The following is a 12,459-nucleotide window of genomic DNA, read 5'->3' as shown; positions in this document are numbered from 1 at the left end:
AGTCAATAAAATGTCAACACAACCGAACATATTTAACCATTTAATTTTCGTAATTTAAGGGGGAGCCGGGCCTCCCTTGCAGTCTATGAGAAATCGCCACTGATCTATCTATCTATCTATACATATATATATATATATATATATATATATATATATATATATATATATATATATATATATATATTATTCTGTTTTTAAACACTTCTTTGTTCATTGTTGGTTGTATGTGGGATGTCTGTTGAGATGGGTCAGTGTGTTTTTTGTACTGTTTGTACTGCTGCTGTTGTAACCGAACAATTTCCTGCAAAGGATCAATAAAGTATCTATCTATCTATCTATCTATCTATCTATCTATCTATCTATCTATCTATCTATCTATCTATCTATCTATCTATCTATCTATCTATCTATCTATCTATCTATCTATCTATCTATCTATCTATCTATCTATCTATCTATCTGTCTGTCTGTCTGTCTGTCTGTCTGTCTGTCTGTCTGTCAAATTTGTGCAGTTCAAACTGTCTTTAACAGATCGGAAACAGGTCACATATGGGCAAAAAAATCAGATTTGGGCCACATTTGTCTGCAGTCTGAATGTAGCCTATGATATTTTAGCTTTAAACAGCCTCATATTGTGTTTCTTTGTATTACGTGTTTAAATTTGGACAGATAGGCAAGAGCTGTCAATGGAAAATTTAAAGTTCACTTTTTTATTGTTGCTAAGGATAAATTCAACAGCAGAGGTGCCTGCCACTGAAGTGCCACATGGACCAACAACAGATCTACACCAGTACCTTGGTCAAGAGCACTGACAGAATTCAGCCATGCATGTTTTTGATAGCAGGTGTTCTGACGGGACGCAGGTAGGACATGCAAACTCCACAAGGACTTGGACCTCTGAACCCTCTTACTTTGAGGTGACAGTTCTGACCACTGTGCCACCAAAAGAAAGAGTAGATTTTCACACTCTAGCATTTTTGCCCATGACACATGGAAAACTTGTAACAGTCTGTCCAGTCACATATTCACACAACACATAATCTTTAGCAAACAGAGCCAGACATGATCTTTGCTCTGGATTGAAGATATTAAATTACCACATAGTGAATGAGATGACGTTCTTCATTATGTGTAGTTGACTAAAACACCATCAATATCTGTTACACTGACCTGTTTACAGTAAAGAATCTTGTTTTTGGATTCCCTTCACACACTGATTGAAAAGATAGTTTGTCTCAATATTTATACCTGGAACAAATGGAATCTTACCTCTGACTTTCGTATGCGTGTGTTGTACAAATTTTAAGTACTTTCATCAGCAGAACACAGTGATCTTTTTATGTTCCACTCAGGCTTTGTTAATTTCTTCCATTAAAGGGGTCATATTTTGCTAAACCCACTGTTATTAGTCTTTGGTACATTTATTTGTGTATTTTGACCGTAATAGTTCAAAAAGTTTGAATTTGAACCCTCCAGGTGCTGCAAAGATATCTTTATATTCATTTGGGCAAAAATCAAGTGAACCAGTTTTAATTTCTGCTTAATCTGTTGCATCTATAACTAGTTACGTCACAACATTTGCACATATAAGGTCAAGACTTCCAACGAACATTTCTCTGAGTACGACATAACTGTTTATCAGCAGCAGTGGTTGTAGTCCATACTGAAAATATGTCCAAAGTTTGAGCTGATTACCTAAAATGTTCAAATGTTGAACAGGACAGAGCAGCAGAGCCAACAACCTGGAGGGGGTGGGGTGTGAAGTGTCTCATTTGCATTTAAAGGGCCAGCGCTCAAAACCACCTTTCTGGTGTCATTACTCAGAAATAAGGTTGAAGATGGACCTGTGGAGTTGAATTAATGAAGAATTCAGACCAAAGCAGAGCATTCACAGTTTATGGAGACCACAGGGAAATGTTTGAAAATGCATAATTCCCTTTAAAAAAGCAAAATATCACTCCTTTAACAGAAACACTCCCATATTTGTCCAGTCCCACTCTCTGTTAGCTCATTAATGAAGCACATAAGTGAAAAAATAATCCCCCAGATGGTCAAGCTGATGAGAAAAACAGTATTTCCAGAAGAAATGTTAATGTTGCCCCATTAAATTTTTAACGTCTAAAATAGATGCAAATATTTTTTTTTAACAATTTATCACAAATAACAATTCTGTATGGCAAAGCATAACCTGACATGAATGATTCATCACTGCGGCATTTATTTTCTTGCATTTGTTTAACAGATACATATGATTTCAAGTCCATTTTAGGTGTTTGAGGGAAAGTCAGTTTTCAGTTTTTCATACATGATCATTGCAATAAATGCTTATGAAATGTTTTTTTTTTAATCCAGTGTGTGCAAAAATAGTATTCATATTCCATGCTGATACTGGTTTAAAATGCAGGCAAGACTGTTTTGACCTCCATTGGTGCTCTGCAGGAGTGATGAGCTAGAGAGAGTACACTCTGAGTGTGGTAGAGAGTAATAGCCCTTGACAGGGATATTAATATTTCAGAAGCTGTAGAAGAGAACCCTCTGCATGCAGCTGAAGACCTGCTAAAAATAGGCTAAAAAGGCCAAAAGTAATATTAAATGATTTTGGAATTACTTCACTGAGCAGCAGAAACTATTGTTTGTGTTAAAATCTATTTCTGGTGTAAATGTAATCTTACCACCCACTGTAAAGCAAAACATTCTTCTATATTCACAGTCTCAGTTGTTTTTGCTTCAGCAAACAAATCCCAAACTCTTAATTAAAACACAGTCGGTGAGTCCTTGTCTATCTGATTTTACAAATGACTGTCCTGGGGTTTCCATTTGCACAGGTTATCTTTGAGGCTCTAGTGAAGTTGTTCAACCGTCTCTGCCAATCACAAGCTTTGACCTTTAAGTTTGTAGTGTGATTACAATCTACCAACATCTTGTGAAGAAATCCTGCGGGGAATAAAGGATGAGAGTGTAAAAGTTCATTAGCTGTGTTGTGAGGTATTCAAACCTAAAGCCTGGTGAATGTTGGAAAGGCTTCACAACTAGGGTGTAAACACCTTTGTTTCCAACTACAATCCCTTATGTAGTGTTTTGATAGTTGATAGGTGGCACAGAGGAACACATTGGTCTAATAAAGGTTAAAAAGATTAAAGGTTAACTTTCTTTATTATTCATGTAGGGCAACTCAGTCTCTGCATTTCACCCATTTACATGTTACTTAGCATTAGCAATTAGCACATATTAGGAGCCAGCTGCTATCAAAGGTGCTCGGGGTTGGATATATGTATCTGTATGCATATTAATGTTCACTGAAATGTGTGTATGCTCAATATGTAATGCACATACTGATATTATTATTATCAATATTTTATTTATTCACAATAGATCTTATTGAGGGTGGTGGTGGTGGTGGTGGGTTAGAAGAGTTTTTGCTTGTTTGGAGTATTATTGTTGTGTTTATGGTCGCATGTTCATTAAAATGGAAAATCAATAAAATATATTGAAAAAAAACAAAAGGTGCTCAGAGACCAACTCCAGATCTTCATCAGTACCATGGTCAGGGGCACTGACCGGAGAATTAAACTACACTGTGGCCCATAAAGTTGAAATCATTTTGTTTTCAGATCCATTCCTCTTTTTATTCCTATCATCTTTGACCCAGTGCAATGATTACATACTAAGTCCCAATTACACTTTATCAAGAATAAATCACATTGACACAATCATTTCATAAGAGGAGGTAAAAATTTTATTTGAACTTTATGGTAAATAGTGTATGTAGCTATTTTTAAAGGCAGGGAAGGACACAATAGCATAGCTGTTAGGACTCACAGCAAGAATTTTCAAAAATTTAACACCCTTAGTTGGACCAGAGCCTTGCTGTGTTGAATTTTCCTGTTCTTACTGCACCATGTGGGTTTCCTCCACCATCAAAAACAAGAACATAAAGGTTAATTCTACTGTTGGGGCCCCTGAGCATGGTACTGATGAAGATCTAGAGTTATGTGTGCTTTGTGCTAATGCTAATGCTAATGCTAGGTACTATGAGTGCATTTGGATGAGTAAAATGCAGGGACCAAATATCGCTATGGAGATTATAAAGAGAGTTAACCTTTTTAACTTTAACTTGCATAGCGTGGAGGAAAGAGGTAAACTCAGGAAGACTCCAGAATCATCTAGCTGTCAGGCAGAAGTACTAACCATCTGCACCAAAAATGTATAGAAAATGTTATAATATTGTAGCGAGCCACACCGATTGCATTGTTGGACGGTTTGTGCTGAGTCATATGACTTTGCAGTGTTGCTGAGTCATGTGATGGTGTGCTACTTTGCATGTTGAAAATATGAGTTAAAAGCTAGTTCCTGTTTTGTGTTGTGTTGTCATGTGACTCATGTTGTACCTATGGGGGGAGAGTAGCTGAGTTGATTGGGTGGAGGGAATGTTTTAGTTTGACACCATGACTGAACAGTCTGTGCTGTTGCAATAGACTATGTGCTGTAGTGTACCTGTGTGTAATAAAACTGGTCAACAACAAATTTATTATTAAAGTTTCTTGAGCTGATTTAGGATAACATTGGTGTGCTAAATCCATAAAACACTTTAATTTTGCTCAATCATTTCAACTTTCTGAACTATGCTACACATTGGCTTTTTAACATTTTTGCTTACATTTATGGGCATTTTCACATCATATGATACAAAATTCTTTCATACTTCTTGCAATAAACAAGTTCTAAAGATTTTACTTTTGCCAATTTATGATTAATGTTTTTTTTAATATTACTGGTGAATGAAATGGCTTCGACTAGAAGATCTTGCAAAAATAAGCCTGACGTATTCTGCTACATCTGCGGTGAATACACCATTGTACCTAACAGGAATCAAGTCACAAGTTTCATAAAGTGCGCTTACCAATCTTATTTTGATATTAATGTAATTAAATGTAATCAATTTTGTGAGAAGATCTAATTTTTCAAAATCAAATTAGCAAAAAAACCTGACCTGATTGAGAAAAACAGATGTCATTTTTGGATTTAGCGGTGCAAAATGGTCCTAATTCAGTTGAAAAAACCTAGACAACTTGCAAAAAACATTTTTTTGTAACCCAGTGTAATGAAAGGTATTGACACTGCTTTCTCTTGGTCAATCTGTGTATTAGGACCCAAGAAGTGCAACTCCAAGTTATCTCTCCTGTGATTTTATTCTGCTGAACAGTCACAATATATTACCACCACACTGAACAATAAGTGTCAAATTTAGCTGAAATGCCATGAATGCAGATTATTTTTTAAAGTCAACAAACATTTTTCACACTTATTGCAAGTTTATGTTTGACAGATGAAGGTCTGCACAGCCTGTATATGAAAATTCTTGAAATTGGCTGTGGTTTTCTTTATGAAACAAAAGAACATTTCCAGTTACACTAAAAATATTAAAAATCACACATCAGAAAATCAGCTGCTCAGTTTCCAACCCTCCACCCTTTCCTTTTATATTCTGTCCTTATCCTCAAAAAGATGAAGTGTAAGGCAGTAACCTCCTCTCTGCTCTTTGATTTCTCTGTCTCTCTTATCTTCCACTCTCTTATTGTTCTGGTCAGACAGGCAGCTGTCATCACCCACCTCCTCTGGCATGGAGAACAGCATTTGTTGCCAGGACAGTTCATGACTTGTGGCAGAGTGGACACACTGTCCTATCTTTCAAGTCCTACTGAAAATAACCTCGCAGACCCTGAGGTCCTCTGGCACTGGCCTTTTAATTGTTCCAAAAGCTAACACAAAAGCTCACAGTGAGGCAGTTTTTCAGCATTATGACCCTCGCCTACGGAACAGCCTGACGGGGAACCTCAGGGCCACAGAGAATGACGAAATTTTTAAAACCAGGCTAAAGACCCACCCTTTCAATTTGACTTTTAACTAATGCCTCTTTTTGTCTCACATATTAGCTTCCCATTTCCCTTAGTTTTTAATTTTTAACCAGTGCTTCTGTTTTATTTTTTTAATGTTCAATAGTTATATTTATATATATATATATCTTATATTTAGATTCTTTTAACCAATGCTTTTTTTTTTTTTTTTTAATCTTTGTAATGTTTTTTATTCATAGTCTCCAGTGTTTCCTCAGCTGGGGCCCTCCGTGCTGGGGGGCGGCTGTGGTGCTTTCATTCCCTGGGGTCTGCTCCTCCTTGGTTGGTGGGGGTCCCTGCTGCTGGTTTTGGCCCTCTCTCAGTGATCAGGATGCGGCTCTGTGTCAGTGGCACTGGGTTGCCGGGGTTGGTGGCTGCCCCCTGGTGTGGGTGGGTCCCTGAGACAGTGCCTCCTCTTTTACTTTCTTGTCCTCCTGTGCTCAGTCAGTCTTTTTATGTGCTGTTATTTGGACATATCAGCACAGGTAATATGTGTGTGTGTATGTGTGTGTGTGTGTGTGTGTGTGTGGGGGGGGGGGGGGGGGGGGGGGGGGGGGGGGGGTGTACTGATTTTTACATTTAAATGTAAACCACTTTGTGCTACATCTTCATTGTATGAAAAGTGCTATATAAATAAAGATTGATCGATAATAACAAAAGGCAACACTTGAAAAACCACAAATTGATGATTAAATGTCATCTCAACCTTGGCATAATTTGCTCCACTATTTTTTGAAGAATATTCTTCATAATTAGACTAAGAACTGAAAACTAATATTTACCTTTTGTGTATACTGATGAGATCTAAAATGAAGTTTATTGTACACATACATTTGAGTTTTCCATTTAGTTTTGTTGCGTTTTCTAAATAAATACTGAAGACTATTTGTGTATATGATGTCCACTGTGAAATATTAATTAATATTGAACTGTATATAAACCAACTCAGGCAACATGCTGATGTAGGCAACAAAGCAAAAAAATCTATTACCTCTGCCTGACACTAATGCAAATGTGAAGAATATATTCTAAATAGTGAGAGTATTAATCATTACAGGCCAGAGACACCCAATAAGATGGAGATGCTCACATTTGGCTCTTGACCACTTAACTGCTTCCAACAATTTGACTTTGCTGACTAAATGTTTACTTTCTGCCTATTAAATCCCACTCACTGTAACAAAATAATCAGCATTATTACCTCTTCACTTGTCAGTGGTCAGATTAAACTGATCTGTGTCAACTGAAACAGATCAGTTTTAGCTGACACAGATTTTTTGGGTGAATAAAGTGCAGTTTTTCCTGCTGGTTCCATCCACAGCACTGCATTATTGGCTCATGTCATAAATAGATAACAGACAATTATCCAAACTTAACTGTTAATGTCAAAGCTGAATTCATGCACTTGAATCCATCTTGGAAGAATATTTATTTTCCATTTGTGAATGATACAGTGGTTACATTGCAAACATTATGAAATTTACATCCGTATGTGATCAACACAACAGATCTATGAGCCATAGATTTATGGCTGTCTTAAATACATATTAGACATCGCATCAGAACGCAATGTGGAGGATTGTTGTGTATCGCCTCTAACGACAGCATTGATCCAGGGCAGATATGAAGAAATCTTCATGTAAACTGCATACTTCCTATTGTTACATGACTTATCATATGACAGTATACCTGCAGCATACACATCCTCGCCTTTTTGTCTTTATAGCAAAAACACCTCCTGCATCCCCGAAACAGACATTCTCTCCATATTTGCTGGGTCCTGTGCAGAACATGTCTTCGTCCACAGTTGGAGTGAGTGAGTCTGACTTGTATTCTCTCTTACAGGCAGAGTGATCAGCCACGGGGAGAACAAGGTGTTTGAGTGATGATGAGGCGGTAAGGAGGGCCCCGAAACCCCAGCCAGCAATGACCCCTGTCTCACCGTCTGTGTCAGGGACATCCTGGTCTCTCTCTGGAAGGGGGATGGGGGTCACTTTGTCACTCATAACCACTGGCTCCTTCAACTGGATCAAAGCTAAGTCGTTGTCCCAGTCAGATTTGTTTTGGAAACCTGGATGGAGAACAATCTGTAACAGAGGAGGGTAGGATTACTGATTTAGTGTCATGTATTTAAAGGTTCAATATTGGATGTATAGTGGAGATGCATTTAACATCATGCCTTAAATTGAGTGTAAAAAAAAAAACAAAACACAGAAACTCCTCTTTAGAGTCATTGTTTGTTCACTTTTAAGTGTAGTCCACAATCAAACATAGTGGGTGACATTAATGTACATAAACATACACTGTGGTGAAAGGCAACAAGCTCCCTCTGTGGATATAAATGGCTCATTCTAAGGTAATGAAAGCACAGTGTTTTCATTTTCATGTGATTATACTCTAATAAAAATGTAGTTACAATTCTAAAATCATAGACACTTGGCTCAGGTTTATGGTAGCATTAAGTAACTCACAGTTACAGTGTTTTAAATAGTCTTTCTATCCCAATGTCTCAATGAAATAGCTGTTTGTTTGTTTTTTTTAATTCCCTGCACCAGTGCCTTTAAAACTCTCCTTCTGGACCCTGTTTGGTGTCCACATTTTCAGAGCTACTGAGTAAATCTATGAGATGTTTCTACAGTGTTATAATTTTCTTCCAAAAGGTTTGTCTTGTGTCTTCAGAAGCAATATGGACATGCATGGACATGTATAATTTTCATGATATTTAGCTATTAGTTATGATGGTGAATTTGCAACGATGAAATGAAAAATAAAAGACAGCAAGTCTGTATCCTCAGCAGTAAACAAATCTAGAACCAACTTATTTACATGAGATCCACTGGCAGTTTAAACAGTTAACGGATTATTTTTGACCTATACTAATTATTTTCCTCACCTTTTCTACAGCAACTTCATTGGAGGCATTAGCTTCTGCTGTATGCCAAATTCCCAGATACACCTTTGGAATCACTGGTGCTGTTCCCTGAGTGTCCTGCTGAGTCTTCCTGACAAACAGGTTTCTGCCGGCCGTCAATACCCAGCGGTCTGAGATGAGAGCACCACCAGCATAACCACCATCCAGCAAGCTGTCATTGAGGTAGACCAGAGCCTGCCAAGGCACATGAGGCGCCAAAGTTCCTCCAACCATTCGCCGAGAACGAAGCACTGACGACCTGGAGGCTGTAACACAAACACAGCTCAGTGTTCTCTTTGCACTGACAATTCTGTCTCTTACTTGTGACTTGTTGCATAAATTTAGATTATATTAGTTCTACAGAATTACATACAAAGCCTTTAAATATATAAATAATTAAAGTAATTGTCTGTAATTGTAATTGGTGCACTGTACATTGATTTTATATATAAAGTATGTTGTTCCTGATGTCCCCCCCCAAAAAAACAACAAAAAATTGTGTTTGATGAAAATCTCTCACAAGATGTAATGTTAGCCCTTCCCTAAACTTTGCATATAATAGATTTATTTATAAACTCAGAACAGCAATGTTTGTTTTATGCTGATGATAGAATTGTTTTTAGTGTCAGCGTGAGCATGAACTAAGCCTCCTCGACTATACTTTCTGGTATTTAAATAAATTTAAAAAAACCAAAAAAAACAGAAACACAAATTTTTTTGTATGTTCTGCTGTGTTTGTTGATTGTATGATAATTGTTACCCCGAAGGGGAGGCAAGGGGGATTGTTTCTGGTTCGGTTTCTTTGTTTTTTAACACTCTAGCAACAAAACTATTGTTGAATTCATACCAAATTGGGTTTATAGATTGCCAGTGACCCAGAACATATGTCATTACATTTTAGGAAAAGTACGTCAAAGTGTCAATTTTTTAGGAATTTTTAAAATCTTTTTTTTTTCCCATTTACTTATAATGGGCAAAATTTTAAATGTCTGTTGCGGCAAAACTATTGGTTGAATTCATAGATAGATGTATCCGATAACATTTTAGGAAAAGTAGGTCAAAGTTTCAACTTTTTATGAATTTTTTAAAATCTTTTTTTTTCTTCCCATTTACTCATAATGGCAAAATTTGTCTATGCTGTTTATGTCTTTGCGGACATCAGCACATGCATAGACATGATGACATTAGCTGGATCGATGCCAAAATAAGCTACAATACATGCAAGGGGTGGGGTTTGTTGTGTTTGGCACCACTTATTTGTCTAGTTTTTATCTTGTTAAAAATGCCAAATATATTTTTCCATTTAAGCATTTAATCATATAACAATAACAAGGCTTAATTTACATACAAATATGCTAATGTGCAATTGGTTTGATTATAGTTAAAATATGCATGAAATAAACTACTTCCAGTTTTAGTGGTGCTGCACCTACTGCGTAAAACATTCATGATGGCATTCTTCCCTCTAGAGGAGCTTAAACATGTTGAATAAAATATGAACTTACTGACATCAGGGCAATTATACAGGAGCATGTTCATAGCTTTCAAATTCACTTCCAGACATCTGCTGTTTAACACACCTTTGTTTTCTGAATTTGTTGCTCAAGGGTTTCCTGTAGAAAGAGTGGCCTCTGACTTATTCATAAGACTTAGTTCACTTTCATCCATATGGATTTTGAGAGGCTGAAAAGATCATGAAAACTCAGCTGATCCTCTTTTCTAACTGATGATATCCTTATTGAATGGGTGAGTGTATTCTGTGGTGCCACCTCAGCACATTCATGATTAATCCTCTTGTTTTGTTTTTCAAGCATAATACAATAATCATGATGTGATCAAGTTTTCTCTGTGTTATTATTTTCAGATCATATGCCACACTCTTATTTTTTGGTTTATAGTTTTTTAAGGATTACTGAAGAAAGCAAATAAAGAAATCCCCTACATACTGTAGCTAGACAATCATATTTAATTACATGTATTTAGTACACTTGTGTTACCTGATGAAGAACGTTTTATTGTTTCTTCAGCATGAGCCACATCTGCCAGACAGGCTGATGCAGCCACGATGAGGACAGCGAAACAAAACCTAAATGACAACAGGATCACATGAGCATTAAAGTCAGTCATTTAACTCAGTCACAAATAATTATTTGATCAACAGCAGTAAAAAAAATGTTCTTAGGAAAGTAAAACTGGAGGCAAAAAGACTGTAAGATTACAATGATCAGCTTTTTAAGTCTCAAATATATATACATATTCATTGTTTAGAAGAAAAGTTTTATTTCCATGTGCACTCGGATGGATTCGAGAAAGTGTCAGAGAAGGAATGATAACTGACCGCATTTTGTTGAGAATGCTCGTCTTCTGCAGTTGGGGTGATAATCTCTCTGATTGTGCTGTGAATGATTCAGACTGGAGCCTTTATATCTACTGATATGAACTCTACTCTGGAAATTTGTTCCAGGCTCAGAAACGCTGATTCCTGGAATCTAAAACAAATGGTTGTGAAATATTACTTTGCATCAGCTTGGATTTAGAAAGAGGGCTATTGATCTGCGATTAAAAACCAGAGTGCAGATATTCTAGGACCAACAGTTCTTAAACTTACAGAAAAATAATAAATAACACTTTAGGATTTTAAAAAAAGTCAAGTTTTAAATGATTTTTTTAAAATCACGTTTTTATTACAATGAATCATGCTCTCTTGTGTATTTCTGTTGTGTTAAATGTAACAGGATTTCAAGGTTTGCAAAGTGTTGAACTATTTCTGCATCATATTTTTGCACTTTAAACCTGTGGTTAAAAAGACCTTTGTTGTCTGTATTTGATGTTGAAGGGTTTTCAACAGAGATCCTGCTTTCCAATTCATTCATGACAAAATAAAAGTGCTGTTTGAGTGGCTTAGTTAATCTATAAAACTACTTCAAATAATGGCAGTAACCCTCTGACCACACCATTCTCTACTGTCACAGTAAGTGTGCATGTTCACAATTCACCCTGTCATTTTAACAGTGCCATTAATCCATTCAGCTCTTGACTTGTCACCCCCTGACAGGGTTTATTGTTGAAGTATGTCATTGTTTTGTTTAATCAGTGAAGTTAGTAGCGAGGGTTTCAAGTATAATTAATGATGGATTTAGTAATCAGATGAATCCTGTAATCCTGAAAATAAATGTATTTGTCTGTAATTTATTTCAAACGTGTAGGAAGAAGGAGAAATCAATCAATCAATCAATCAATCAATCAATCAAGAAAAGTATAACACAAATAAAAAGAAACAAATAGTGTCCATATGTAATCAAAAAGGAACTGAATTAACACTTGTTTAATCCCACATCTTACTCACGAATGATCCTTTAATAATGATTAATTGTGACTGAGGGGTTGCCTGTTCAATTCCCCGGACCTGAAGAGAAATTATTGGATGATGTGCCCTTGAGCGAGGCACTTAACCCTCCATTTGAACCCACTAGTCTGCAGTGTGTGGTGTGTTCCTGCATGTTCAACTTGTGGTGGGTTAAAAGCAGAGGGTCAGTTTGTGTGTGTGTTGCATGTCCACATGTACGATACAATGACAAATAAAGATTCTAAGATTATACAAAGATAAACACACACACACACGTATACATATTATATAAACAGTACATGCCCATA

The 12,459-nt window shown here is 36.5% G+C and overlaps 1 protein-coding gene across 1 annotated transcript; it reads right to left on the bottom strand.

Annotated features, from left to right (window-relative positions):
* Positions 1-7,350: 7,350 nt before the first annotated feature.
* Positions 7,351-11,186, bottom strand: hp (haptoglobin). The gene is given in 5 exon segments (XM_030128717.1): positions 7,351-7,596; positions 7,598-7,981; positions 8,788-9,071; positions 10,803-10,891; positions 11,144-11,186. Coding segments are annotated over 5 exon segments (939 nt in total). The 5' UTR covers positions 11,149-11,186; the 3' UTR covers positions 7,351-7,419.
* Between the last annotated feature and the right edge of the window lie 1,273 nt (positions 11,187-12,459).

This window comes from Sphaeramia orbicularis, chromosome 3 (genome assembly GCF_902148855.1).
Source record: "Sphaeramia orbicularis chromosome 3, fSphaOr1.1, whole genome shotgun sequence".
NCBI lineage: Eukaryota > Metazoa > Chordata > Actinopteri > Kurtiformes > Apogonidae > Sphaeramia > Sphaeramia orbicularis.
The sequence above is the reverse complement of the archived record's forward strand: the minus strand, read 5'-3'. Positions and strand labels throughout refer to the sequence as shown.